Raw genomic sequence first — 12,683 nt, forward strand, 5'->3', positions numbered from 1 at the left:
CTTCCCGCTTCATGCCCATGGCCAGGCACTTCTGGTAGCGGCAGTACTGGCACCGGTTCCGCTGCCGCTTGTCAATCAGGCAGTCCTTGTTGTCACGGCACGTGTAGGTCAGGTCCTTGCGCACCGTCCGCTTGAAGAAGCCTTTACAGCCTTCACAGCTGTACACGCCATAGTGCTTGCCTGGGGGGGCAGGGGCAGGCAGGGCTGCTGAGCGGCCACTGGGCGGGGACCCCCTGCACCCAGACCCGGCACAGTGCAGCTGTACACGCCATAGTGCTTGCCTGGGGGGTGGGGAGCGGGGGCAGGCAGGGCTGCTGAGCGGCCACTGGGCGGGGACCCCCTGCACCCAGACCCGGCACAGTGCAGCTGTACAAGCCATAGTGCTTGCCTGGGGGGGCGGGGCAGGCAGGGCTGCTGAGCGGCCACTGGGCGGGGACCCCCTGCACCCAGACCCGGCACAGTGCAGCTGTACACGCCATAGTGCTTGCCTGGGGGGTGGGGAGCGGGGGCAGGCAGGGCTGCTGAGCGGCCACTGGGCGGGGACCCCCTGCACCCAGACCCGGCACAGTGCAGCTGTACACGCCATAGTGCTTGCCTGGGGGGTGGGGAGCGGGGGCAGGCAGGGCTGCTGAGCGGCCACTGGGCGGGGACCCCCTGCACCCAGACCCGGCACAGTGCAGCTGTACAAGCCATAGTGCTTGCCTGGGGGGGCGGGGCAGGCAGGGCTGCTGAGCGGCCACTGGGCGGGGACCCCCTGCACCCAGACCCGGCACAGTGCAGCTGTACACGCCATAGTGCTTGCCTGGGTGGGTGACAGGGCTGTGGAGCAGGGCCCAGCAGAGAACCGCCAGTCAGATGCATGGGACACTGAGGCCCAGGGCCAGTGGGCAGGTAGCAAGCGGGCACCCTCCACAGGTCGCCGGGGGCTGCAGCCAAGACTGGCCAGATGCCTGGATGTCCTGGGCTCCTACCTACTCCCCACGCACACTCAGCCCACCACAAAAGAGGTCTCCTCGCCCCCGCCTCACCGTGCCCCCGGAGCAAGGCAGACGCCCTTGCACCTGCCCTGTCCGCGCGAGGACAGAGCTGGCCTGGGAGGGAGCCCCCGCCCCGCGCTGGGCCCGGGTCTACCTGAGGAGCGGTCCCCGCAGATGGCGCAGATGTGTTTCGTGAAAGACGCCATGTTTCCCGAGGGGTGGGTGGGGACTTTGAGGACGCCATTGAGGCCTAGTGGGGGCTTGATGTCCTCACTGCTGCTGACAGGGTTCATGGGCGAGTTGAGCTGCAGAAGGAGGGGTGCCCGGGTGAGGCAGGTGCCCGCAGGGGGCGGCCCCTGACACCCTGCTGACAGCCCTGTGGCCAACAGGGCACAGCCACACAGTCGAGCCCAAGGAGGAATCCATATGCCTGGCTCGGGCCCGGAAAGGCTGTCCTGCCCCCCCCAAAAAAAGCCCTGTACGTGGCGGGCTCCATGGAGGACCCCAATCCTGCTCACAGCCCCCACCCATCACCCACAGCCTCCCACCTCCCAATCCCCAGGGCGTGGCAGGTGCACAAGGGACCCCTGGCCCACAAAGCAGACCACAGAGGCCCCCATGGAGGGAGGGAAAGAGAGAGAGGCGCCAGGCTCCCTCAATGCCCTCGTCGCGAGGCTTGGGGGCGACAGCGTACCCCCTCTGGGCATCTGGCAGCCAGGACACCGCTCTGCCCCGCCCCCAGGGCCAGCGTGGGAACTCACCCGGTCACCCTGGCAACAGCTGCCGCGTCGCAATGACACAGCAGTTTTGGTTCCGCACCTCGCAGCCCAGCTCTGCAGTCAGCGCCCAGGGCCGGGAGGCACCTCCCGCTGCCTCCCGCCGCCGCCTGCGCCGCCGCCTGCCAGCCGTCTGCACGCACTGGGCGGCGGCAGGACCCCAGCAGCAGCCCCCCATCCCCACTTCTGCAAACCCCTGCCGACTTGGAAAGCTGCTGACTCCCCAGGGGCCGCCCGCGGCTGGCTCCAGGCCACCTCCTGCAGGGGGAGGGGGCACCGAGCCAGTTTCCTTCCTCTGTGCTTCCAAGCCCCATCCCCCCTTCTCACAGGACAGGAAGCGCTCCGTGCTGGGCGAGCGGCAGGAGGCACCCCAAGCCTCCCTTCGCGCTGGCCCCCCGGGGCATGCAGGGGTGCTGGAAGCCAGCAGGACCCACGGAGCAGGACTTAGGCCAGAGTGGGGCAGACAGATGCAGGCCTCCAGCACTGCACCCCAAGCACACCCTGCTGGCCCCAGAGGTGCCCTTAGCTTGGACAGCCCTGGCTTCTCCTGGCACAGGGAGCCCCGGGAGGGGGAGCAGAGTTGCCCTCCTATTTCCCAGCTGGGGGTGGGGTCCCTGAGGTCGGGGCAAGAGTGGGAGCTGCCCAGAGTCCAGGTCCTCGCCTATCACATGAGGCTCTCAGCCCCCCGCCCGGCTCTGAGGGGCTCCCCGAGGCCACAGAGGCTGGGGAGGGGAGCCAGGGCCATTCCAGGGGTCTGGGAGTGAGCTGGCGTGCAGGACCTCAGCTGACAGTCTGCCTGGTCCATTCTGGGGTGACATCAGCACACAGGCCCCAGCACACAGCACCCAGGCAGGGTCCCCCCTCTGAGGTCCGCTGTGAGGGGCCACCTGGGGGCTGCTTGGAGCACAGCCGGGACCGGCAGTCGGACCCGGCAGTCGGGACCCGGCAGTGGCGCCATGTAGGCTAGCGTGCGAGGCCCCAGCTGGACGCCCAGCTGACCTCGGCACGCGGAAGGCGGCTGCCCAGGCAGGCAGAGACTGGTGAGAGCCCCTCTGGGAGGGGGTCACGTCCGAGCTGTGGGGAGGGGGACCACAGGAAGCTGGAGGCCCAGCAGGCAGGGTCAGGGCCCAGCAGGCAGGGTCAGGACCCGCTCAGGCTTTGCACGGAGCCGCCCTGGCCTGGGACAGGCAGAAGCTGGGAGCTAAGAATGGGCATGCACCCTGTGTGGGAACAGGCGCTGCCTGCACGGGGAAACTGAGGCATGGTCCGAGCAGGGGGAAGGGCAGGTGGTGGCACAGAGGCACAGGGCAGCCCCACTTGTCCAGAGGCAGCTCCTGGGCCATGGCTGGAGCAGAGTGAGGCCAGGCCAGGCCACCACCCTCGCCGCAGGCCCGAGGCCACCCGGACCCCCGACTCCCCAGCTTCGGGACACCCTGACCCTGCAGGGCCCAGTGGTCAGGCGTGACCACTCACCTTCTCCCACACTCCCTGCACCGTCTCCCGACAGACCCAGGATGCTGGGAGCCTCGCACATGTGACCAGGGTGGGGTCTGCCCTGTTTCCCCTTTCGGAGCCTTGGCACTTATTTCAGTTCCCACCTCACTCAAGCCCCACCCGGGCGGTGGGGGGCACACACCCACCACACCCCTCCTTCCCAAGCCCAGGGCAGCCCCCAGTCAGGAGGCCCCAGTGAGCCAGCAGGAGCTGCCCGAGGGCCTCCAGGGCCTCCGTCACCCACCAGGCCAGCCCAGGTGCCGCTCCCGACCCGTGCAGGCCTGGCACGGCACACAGCTCTCAGGCACACACTCTGCCCACGTGCAGCTGGCGGGGCCCTCGCAGTCCACGGCTGAGACCCACCCGGGCAGCACAGGGTCTTCCCAAGGAGTCCGGGCCTGGCTCAGGGCACATGGCAGCACAGAGGGGAGCAGGCAGAGCCGGGCAGAAAGCCAAGCCCGCCCTGACAGTGGCCGGAGTCAGAGGACAGCACGGGCTCCGGCAGCTCTGCCCCTGTGGTTGTGGGGCTGCGGTTTTGGGGCTGGGGCTAGGGGCACGTGTTGTCCCCCCACACCCGCCCGGAACCTCCACCCACACTCCCACGAACATGAGGAACCACAGGTTTCCAAGACAAACGGCTCAAACCCGGAAACCAGCCCCAAGGTCCTGGAGGAAGTGTGGGCCCCGCGGGGGGTGGACGGCCAGCAGCCGGGCACGGGCATCTCTCGGAGGCCAAGCAGCCACGTGCAAGCTGACTGCGGAGGGCAAGAGGGCTGAGGCATGCTGGCACTCTCCCATGGGCACCTGGGCTCTGGCACACGTGTGAACAGAAGGGCTATAGCCCTGCAGACCTACTGGGTGCTCCTAGGACTGCTGGCAGAATCATGCCATGGCCAGGTGGGCACCCCAGGATGCAAAGCCCTGCAGGGCCTTCAGCTCAGTCCCTCCTTCTCCATGGAGATGCACAGCCCATGGGCATGCAAGACACGCGGCTGAGCTACTAGCCAGCAAGGTGCCCCAGGGGACCTGCCACTGGTTCAAGTACCAGCCAGGGCAGCCAGGAAGTGATGGAGGCAGAGACTGCCACCAGCTCCCCAGTGCCTACCGGCATCAGAAATCCAGCAAGAGCCAGGCCGGGCAGCCATGCTGCCAACAGTCAGGCCTCCTTCAGATGGCACCTGTGCCTGTGCTCATCTCAGATCTCAGGGGAGGGGACAGGGCTGTGACCTTCTGCATACAGCCCCGAGTTTTAGGGGGACTGCTCCAAGACATGGGAGAAGGCCAAGGCCAGGCCCCACTCGACAGGAAGTGGTTGACCCCAGACCCCAATGTGCCCCAGGTGCTCTGGAGTGGGAGCGCCCTGGGCACGACTGGCAGCGCTGGCCATGTGGCTCTAGGCAGGGAGGAGCCCCTGTGGGCAGCTGGAGCCCCCAGTGCTTAGGGGTGGGCCAGCGGCTGAGCCAAGCTGGGAGGAGCAGCAGGGGCTGGCGCTGGTCAGGGGACCAGGACCAGGGGTTAGGGAGAAGGGCCCCCAGGGTCCTCTCGCAAGGGCCAGCCGGGCACGGCCATAGTGCGGCCAGTGCTAGAACAGAGACCAAGCAAATCGCAGGCAAGGCAGCGGTACCCAGCAGATGGGAGGTGTCACCAAGGAGTCCACCAGGGACCACTGTGGAGCCTGGCGCCATCGTGGGCACTACGCCTGGACGTGGCCGCCGTGGCAGGACAACCACCGGCCCAGGGGTGAGCAAAGAAGTGACAGGGAGGACCCCTCACCTCTGTTCCAGAGCTCAGGACCCTACAAGTAGGGAGCATCAGCCCAGGGAGGGAGGGTCCACCTGCTGTGTGCACTGCCCCGAGGGGTCCAGGCCCTGGAAGAAGGACGGCACAGCCCCTCGCCTGGGACACGGGCTGGCAGTGCCTCCTGCCGGAAGCCCCAGCCCAGGCCGCCCTTGGTCCTGCCCCTCCACCCCACCCAGCACTCACCTGGGGGCTGCCAGTGCCAAAGCCCAGGGTGGGCGTGGTGGGCACGGACATGGAGTGGGGGCCCACGGGAGGGCTGATGACCGAGAAGGGCGGGCCCATGCCGTTGATGGGTGAGTGCAGCTGCCCAGCGGAGCCGAGCGCCGAGCCCAGGCCCGGCCCCAGGGACGGGTGCAGGGAGGGCGCAGCCATGGAGCCCCGGCCCGTCGGGGAGTTGAGGGGCGAGGAGGTCACCGGGCTGGAGAAGTCTGGAAGAAAGAAGCCGGGGTCAGAGGCAGGGTCAGAGGACCCCAGCCACTCGCTCACACAGCCTGCTACCCACCCACACAGAGCCGGACCCCCAGGGCCGACCCAGGGCAGTGCCCAGCAGTCAGGGGACCAGCAGGGGGTCTGAGATCAAAAGGAATTTCGGCCAATGCCTGTAGAACCACAGCTGCTCAACAGGAACTGGTCTGACCCCAGGGCTGACAGAGGCCTGGGCTGGGAGCCCACAAGTGGGAACGCACGCCGCCATCCAGGCAGGGCCAGGCTGGTCAGCACCGGCCGGCCCCGTTCAGGTCCATGGCAGGGGCAAGGAAGACAGCCGACCATCAAGCCCCTTGGACCCCACGCACCAGGGTCCTGTGTGGACAGGGCACTTCCGGGGAGGCTCCCCGGGGGGCACTGGCACCCCCACCTGACACACGGCTACAAGTTTCCCCACTCCAGGTGCAAGCTCCCAGGCTCCAGGAGGCAGATCTGCTGCCCACTGGCTGGGCCAGACCGAGCGGAAGCACACGGGGTCCCCGGTGCAGACAAGCACAAAGGTTGCAGTCCCCTGAGCCCAGCACGGCCCCCACCACTCAGCGTGAGGATGCGTCCAGCACCCCCCACCCAGCAGGAGCAGGCCTGGACCCGAGCCCCCACCAGCACGCTGGGAGCAGGAGCATCAGGCGGGAGGGCCAGCAGCTGCCACCTGTCCGGCTTGGGGTGCTCTGCCGGCAGGCCTCATGGGACCCCTGCAGTGCCCTGGGACTAAACCAAGTAGCTGAACTTGACCAATGGAAACAACTGCAGTCTGATGGTGGCGGAGCCCATTGGCAGAGAACGGTACTGCAAACCGGCCCTATTAGCCCTCACCCCAAGGGCCCCACAGCCAGGCCCTCAGGGAAGGCCAGCCAGGGGGCAGCAGCCAGCCAGGGGGCAGCAGCCAGCCAGGGGGCAGCAGCCCTAAGAGATGGGCAGATCAGGCCCCTCACGGAACCCTGGGACCCTGTTGGGGAGAATGGCACCATCACTGTGGCCCACACACAGCAGGAGAAGAGAGGGCCTGAGACGGCTGGTCTGGTCACAGCCTCACCCACGCCACCTGTCACGGTGCACAGGGCAGCCCTGCTGGCCCCCAAGCCCACACAACTGAACTCTGGGCTAGGCCTGGCCCTACTTCCTGTGCAACCCAGAGGAGCCCCCAGCTGGGGGGGAACAGGAAGCTGACTGCCCGTAGGGTCCTGCCGTGGCCCAGGACCCTCCACCCACCATCCAGCCGAGCAGAGATGCCAGCTTCTCAGCTGCCACCTTGGCTCAAGCACACCCGTAGAAGAGCCAGGCGGGTGGGCCAGGAGGGAGTCCTGTGGCACAGGCTGGAAGTTACCCACCACAAGGGAGACCCACAGGGTCCCCGAAACACTCCTGGGCTTCTGAGGCCGCAGGGTAAACAGCCATGGGACAGCCAGAATACCAGGAAGCAGGGAGGAGAGCCTGCACCTGCCTGCCAGCTACTGCCAGACTGCACCCCAAACTTTCCCTGCTCCCCAAGACACTGCCCCATCCAGGCCGAGACTGCAAATGTTGGAGACAGGCGGAGGAGGCAAGCCACCAGGAGGGGCTCTGAGAAAGGAAGCCGTACCTCCACCCGAGCTGCCCCGGACAGGGGCACAGGCCCGCAGGTCCGGCCAATGCTCCAAACAGAACCGCAGGGGACGCTCGGGCACCCCGGTCTCCGCCCCAGACCCCCACGCCTGGGCCCTTCCTGTTTACAGGCAGACACCTTCCCCGGCCTGGGTGACAATGGGCTGGGTGTGTTTTCTGGAATCTTCTGCAAGAGATACGCTTTGTGGCCAGGAAGGGAATGTTGAAAAGAAAACACGAAAATCACCCGGATGTCCTCCGCCTGTCCCCTCCGGGCGCCCCACGAGCCCGCACGTGCACCCACTTCCCGCACCGCTGTGCCCTGGCCAGGGCCAGACCAGACTCTGAGAACATCACACTCGAGCTAGGGCCACGGCCACAGCCAAGTGCAGCCTCAACACCTTGGGCTCAACAAGGGCACCTGAGGGGGCTGGGACCAGGGCAGCCAAACCCGGCACACAGGGCCTCCAGGCCCTAGACCCACACAACCCCTGGGCCTGGGGGACTGGCCCTGGGGGAGGAGGTGCTCTCACTGGCATCGAAGCCATGCCAAACGGGTTCCAGGAGGGTGTTGGGGGCGGTGGGGACTAAGACTGCTGTCACCAAGGCCTTGCCCCGCCACGGCACAGGCCACCTGCCCACAGCACCCAGGGCTGCCTCATGAGCCCTCACCCCCACGAGGCCTCCACCTCACGGGGTGCCCCTGGAGTACCCACCAGGCCCACAGCCCTTCCATGCCCCTGGGGCCCCGTCACAGGAAACTTGGGGAACCCCCCACCAACTCCCTTCCTGCCAGAGGTGGGCACAGGAGACAGCAGGAAACGCTGGCCCAAACCAGGCGGGGCGGGGGTAAGCCCCCAGCTGGGCACTGGGGAGCCCCCCACCCCCACTCTCAGTGGGCAAAGCTCAGCCCCGTGGTAGGAACAAGCCCACCATGGCAGGATGCCAGGTAGCCACTGGCTAGATGGTGAGGGGACCATGGTGGTCACCCAAACCAGGGTCCACGGAGACCACGGGAGCTCCTGAATAGGACGGGGCAGGGGACATGACACGGGTGGCATGGACCAAGGGGCATGGGAGCTGGCGCTTAGTACAAGGGCTCCTACCTCCACCCTGCCTGGGGACACCCCCAGAACCGAAACCAGACGGCGGGCCACTCATGAGTCCCGGGGCTGTGGGAATGCCCACCTCCGGCCCCAGCCTTCTGGAAGTACTGCTTCCCTGTACCCCACCCCCGCCCCTGGAGGAGGCAGAAGTGGCATGGCTGGAGACGGCTGAGGGTGGAGGGCAAGCAGCACCAGGAGGGAGGAAGTGCCACAGACCCCGGGGTGAGGAGGTGCTGGCCCTGGAAGGGACTCCCACCCACCCCAGCCAGCCACCATGCCCACCCCTCCCTGTCCAAGCAGTGCAGCACAGCCCTGGTCTTCGCCTCCGTAAGGTGGGCATGCCGTCGATGGAGACAGCTATTCCAGGCTCAAGCTCGGCTCCTCCCACCCAGCCCGCGGCCCTGGTCCCCAGGCCACTCGCTTCTGAAAGGATGACAGGGTCAACCTGGCCAGCCTCCCCAGGAGCTCCCACACAGGGCCCAAGGCAGGCAAGCTTGGGGCACCCTGCAGAGAGGGTCAAGGTTAAGGTCCCCAAAGTCCATTGACTGGCAGGGCCATGGGCTGGCACCTATCAGGGTGCCAACACCCAGCCTCCTGCTGCCCTGTCCGGCTGCCAGGACCCACATGAGGGAGGAGCTCACTATATGGTCCTGAGTCTCTTGGGCAGCTAGTATGGACCTTCGTCTCCAGAAGGGAACAGATGTGTCCCTGGGATCCCGTGTGGGGCAGCGCCAGGCTCCTGCCTGGCTGCTGCCTCTGGGAGCACACACCCACCCCTCCCCTGGATGCTGAACCTGACCATGTGCCCACCCCAACCATCGCAGCCAGCTCCCATGCCGATGTGGACAAAACCCAAGAGGGGTGCCTGGCTGGGCTCACCTCCACTGACCCTCCTCCTGGGCCTTGGAAGGCTCCTCCGTGAGGAACCAGTGGCTGGCTGGGAGGAGGGCCGGGCATGTTGACAAAGGGCCTGGGGTAGGCAGGCTGCTCACCCCCAGGGATGAGCACGGGGCGGGGGGAGGGCCACATCTCGCCCTCCTTCAGGTCTTAGCTGACTCCAGGATGCAGGGAGTTGGCACACAGGCTCCTCATGCAGGCAGAGCCATCCTGGCCCGAGGGTCCAGCCAGTGAACCTTGCCCAGGAACAGAGCAAAAGTCTGTGAACACATCCGGTAAGCACACAAACCCATCTATACCTCATTATGCCATCCTCAGCACCACCATCACCATCATTATCATCGCCATACAAAACAATGGTGTTGGTGCTGGTGTTAATGGAGCTGGTGATGATGGTGGTGGTGATGGTGATGATGGTGATGGTGGTGATGATGACGGTGGTGATGGTGGTGATGGTGATGGTGGTGATGGTGGTGATGATGACAGTGGTGATGGTGGTGATGACGGTGATGGTGGTGATGATGGTGATGGTGATGATGGTGATGATGGTGGTGATGGTGGTGATGGTGGTGATGGTGGTGATGGTGGTGATGGTGGTGGTGGTGATGGTGATGATGGTGGTGGTGATGGTGGTGATGGTGATGATGGTGGTGGAGGTGATGGTGACGATGATGGTGGTGATGGTGGTGGTGATGGAGGTGATGATGACAGTGGTGATGGTGATGATGCTGGCATGGATGCTAACAGGATACTGATGGTGGAGCAGTACTGAGCTGATGGTGGCAATGTGGCCCACTCAGACAGCCCACGAGTGTAGACAGGAGGCTGAAGCCCACAGGAGCTGGCAGGCTCATCCCCATAGCAAAGGCATGGTGGTGTTCAGGTTCCCTAGCAGACCTGAGATCTGGCCAGAGGCAGGGGGAGAACAGGAAGTGGCGCCCACCCACACCTACTGCCAGGGGTGCTGTGGTCAGACCCAGTGGTGGCAGGTGCGGCTGGCGCCCAGCCACAAGGAGGGAAGTGGGGAGCACAGCCAGGAGGAAGGGGTGGTTGGGGAGCAGGCCGGGAGCTGTCAGCACCTGCACCCAGGCGGCGTTCCAGGAAACAGCTGAGGGTGTCTGATGCCAGCACCCAAGGCACAAGGGCCTGGGTCCATGCCGCGGGCAGCCCCTCCATGCCTGCTCCCCAGGACACCCAGCGTCCACAGCAGCCAGGCCAGGTCCAGTACTCAGGGCATGAAGCCCCAGGTCCAGCCAGCCACCTGTCTCATGTCACTGAGCTCACACAGACGGAACCTGTGGGAGCCCCTGCTCGGGTCGCCCACTAATCCCAAGGTGTCAGAACCACCACAGGACAGGTGGCCAGACAGATGGGAGCTGCCTCCACCCTCAGCCCAGCCTCAGGTGTTCCCCGCTGCCCGCTGACGGGCATCAAGGCCCCTGCTGCCTGTCCCTGTTCTGCCTGTGGCACAGGTACCCAACAACTGCCTCGGTGGACGTCAGCTCCCCACGGCCACACCCCTTCCACAGGACCCATGGAGGACAGAGGCCTGGCTGGAGGGGACGGTCCTGCCGTGACCACGGACCTGCAGCTGAGCCGACATGCTGCGCACAGAATGCCAGTTCCCAAGGTGTAGGCCACTCGCCACTCCAGAGGCGGCTGGGAGGATGCGAGGAATCAGAGGGTGTCTCATCGGCTATGCCCCCGCTCCTAGGCCACAGCCTGGGGTCCCCTCCAACCCCATACGGTTCCCCAAAAGGAAGTCAGCCGAGTCAACCACCCAGGACAAGAGCCCCAGAAGCCGGTGTCGGCAGCTTGCCCCACAGCACGGCAGAGTAGGCAGGACTGTTCCGCCTGCTACCAGAGGTGCGTGTGGACGGCTAAGACATCAGGGACCTCCAGGACTCTCCTCCCCCTGTGGGAGGAGCCACAGCCACCAGGGGCGTGGCCAAAGGGACAGCACTTGAAGCCTTGGCCTTGTCCTACAAATGGAGCAGCGGTCACCATGGTTGTACTCCTGCACAAGTACGGGGCCCATGTAGACAGTGGCCAGGCATGGGGCACCCTCAGCCCCCAGCCACAGCTGCGGCCCAGGTCCCCCGCCCCCACTTCCTGCCCCCGGTGCTCCCAGAATGCTGAGCCTCACAAAGACCACCCCCAGGGGCACCCAGGGGGACCTGGGAGGAGCTCACCTCTCCAAGGCCAGGCAGGGACTCCTGGGCACCGCAGCTTCCCATCAGGCTGTCGCCCTGTACTGCCATGCGGCTGCCCAGGCCTTCGAGGAGGGTGGGGGGTTGGGAGGGGAATTCCTGGAGCAGGTGCCCGCCTGCTTGGGGCCACCGGTGTTGCCAAGGGGCCCCAGCGTCTGTGGGCATGGGCGGGCGGTTCCCCCACACCACCCCCGGCAGGGAAAGAAGTGATTCTGGTTTCATTTTGAGCCACCCTGCTCTGGGTGGCGCGGAAGCCACCGCCCACTCGCTCTGTCGTGGAACCCGCAGCCTGGGATCCAGCACATCTTCCTCCTCGTCACCCGAGCCCCAGCCGGATCCTGGGTTCCTAGCACACTTGCCCAGCCCGGCCCCACACCAGCAAGCCAGGGCCACTCTGGGACCATCCTGGGCACTCCAGCCTTCCTCGGGGACATCCCCACATCCTCCCATCACCCTCCCGTCCAGGCCCAGACAGGGCCCGGGACCATCAAGTGGACAGAGCTCCCTGGAGCAAGGTGCCCTGGTGGGGAGTCGGAGCCCACGGGCGTCCCCCACCCCCATGGCTGCACCGGCATCTCTTGGCCCGACCAGCCCATGGACGCTCTGGGCAGTCCCTGATCCGGAGTCCACGTGGATGGTCAGCGAAGGAACACAGCATCGGTACGGGTGCTCTCCGCTACCTATACCAAGCCAGGGCAGGCCTGGGCCAGGGCCCCCCGCAGCACACCACTCATCGCTGCCCACCTGCACTCAGGACACCGGCTGCCGTCCAGGCGAGACCCTGCCCTGAGGTGCAGGCATGGAGCAGGCCTCCTGCCACCCAGAGGTGCAGGCACGGAGCAGGCACGGAGCAGGCCTCTTGCCACCCAGAGGTCTGCTCACAAGTCGCCTGGCAGCAGTTGACCAGCCCAGCCTTACGGCCCGGTTTCTCTCTCAGCCTCTTCACAGACAAGGCCAGTCCCGGGGGACAGCCACCAGGATGTGAGACCCCAGTCCCCACTGGAACCTTCCAGGTGGAAATCGGAGACCCCTGTCCACACACAAGACTGCCTCAAGAGGCTGCAGCCAGAGCAGGGTCCAGAGGGGGCGCAGGGAAGAGGAGTGGTGACTGGGACCACCCCGGAAACAGCTCCAGACAGCTCCACCCCTAGCGGCCCCCCACCCCTGCTCGCTCGCAGCGGATCCCAGAGGCATGGAGCTGGCTCTACCAGATCGCCCCCCAGGCCCGAGGTTTCCAGCCTCCTTCCCTCACCTGCAACCACTCCCCCCTTCTCTCCTCTGGCCCAGCTGCCCAGGGAGAGTGAGAGCCCGGGAGGCAGATGCCCAAAGCCCAGTCCCGATGGGCACCTCTAGGGA

The 12,683-nt window shown here is 66.2% G+C and overlaps 1 protein-coding gene across 3 annotated transcripts in view; it reads right to left on the reverse strand.

The window, feature by feature from the left end:
• RXRA (retinoid X receptor alpha) overlaps nucleotides 1–12,683 on the reverse strand; it is a 63,404-nt gene that overhangs the window by 15,386 nt on the left and 35,335 nt on the right. For all 3 annotated transcript variants that reach the window (XM_040963375.1, XM_040963376.1, XM_040963378.1), the window contains exons 2-4: nucleotides 5,231–5,475; nucleotides 1,132–1,282; nucleotides 1–180 (exon numbers count right to left, since the gene is read on the reverse strand). In XM_040963375.1, the coding sequence (XP_040819309.1) occupies nucleotides 1–180; nucleotides 1,132–1,282; nucleotides 5,231–5,475 (576 nt within the window). The remainder of the gene's footprint in view (nucleotides 181–1,131; nucleotides 1,283–5,230; nucleotides 5,476–12,683) is intronic.

This window comes from Ochotona curzoniae, unplaced genomic scaffold, assembly GCF_017591425.1.
Source record: "Ochotona curzoniae isolate NIBS_2020 unplaced genomic scaffold, NIBS_Ocur_1.0 scaffold_3208, whole genome shotgun sequence".
Taxonomy (NCBI): domain Eukaryota; kingdom Metazoa; phylum Chordata; class Mammalia; order Lagomorpha; family Ochotonidae; genus Ochotona; species Ochotona curzoniae.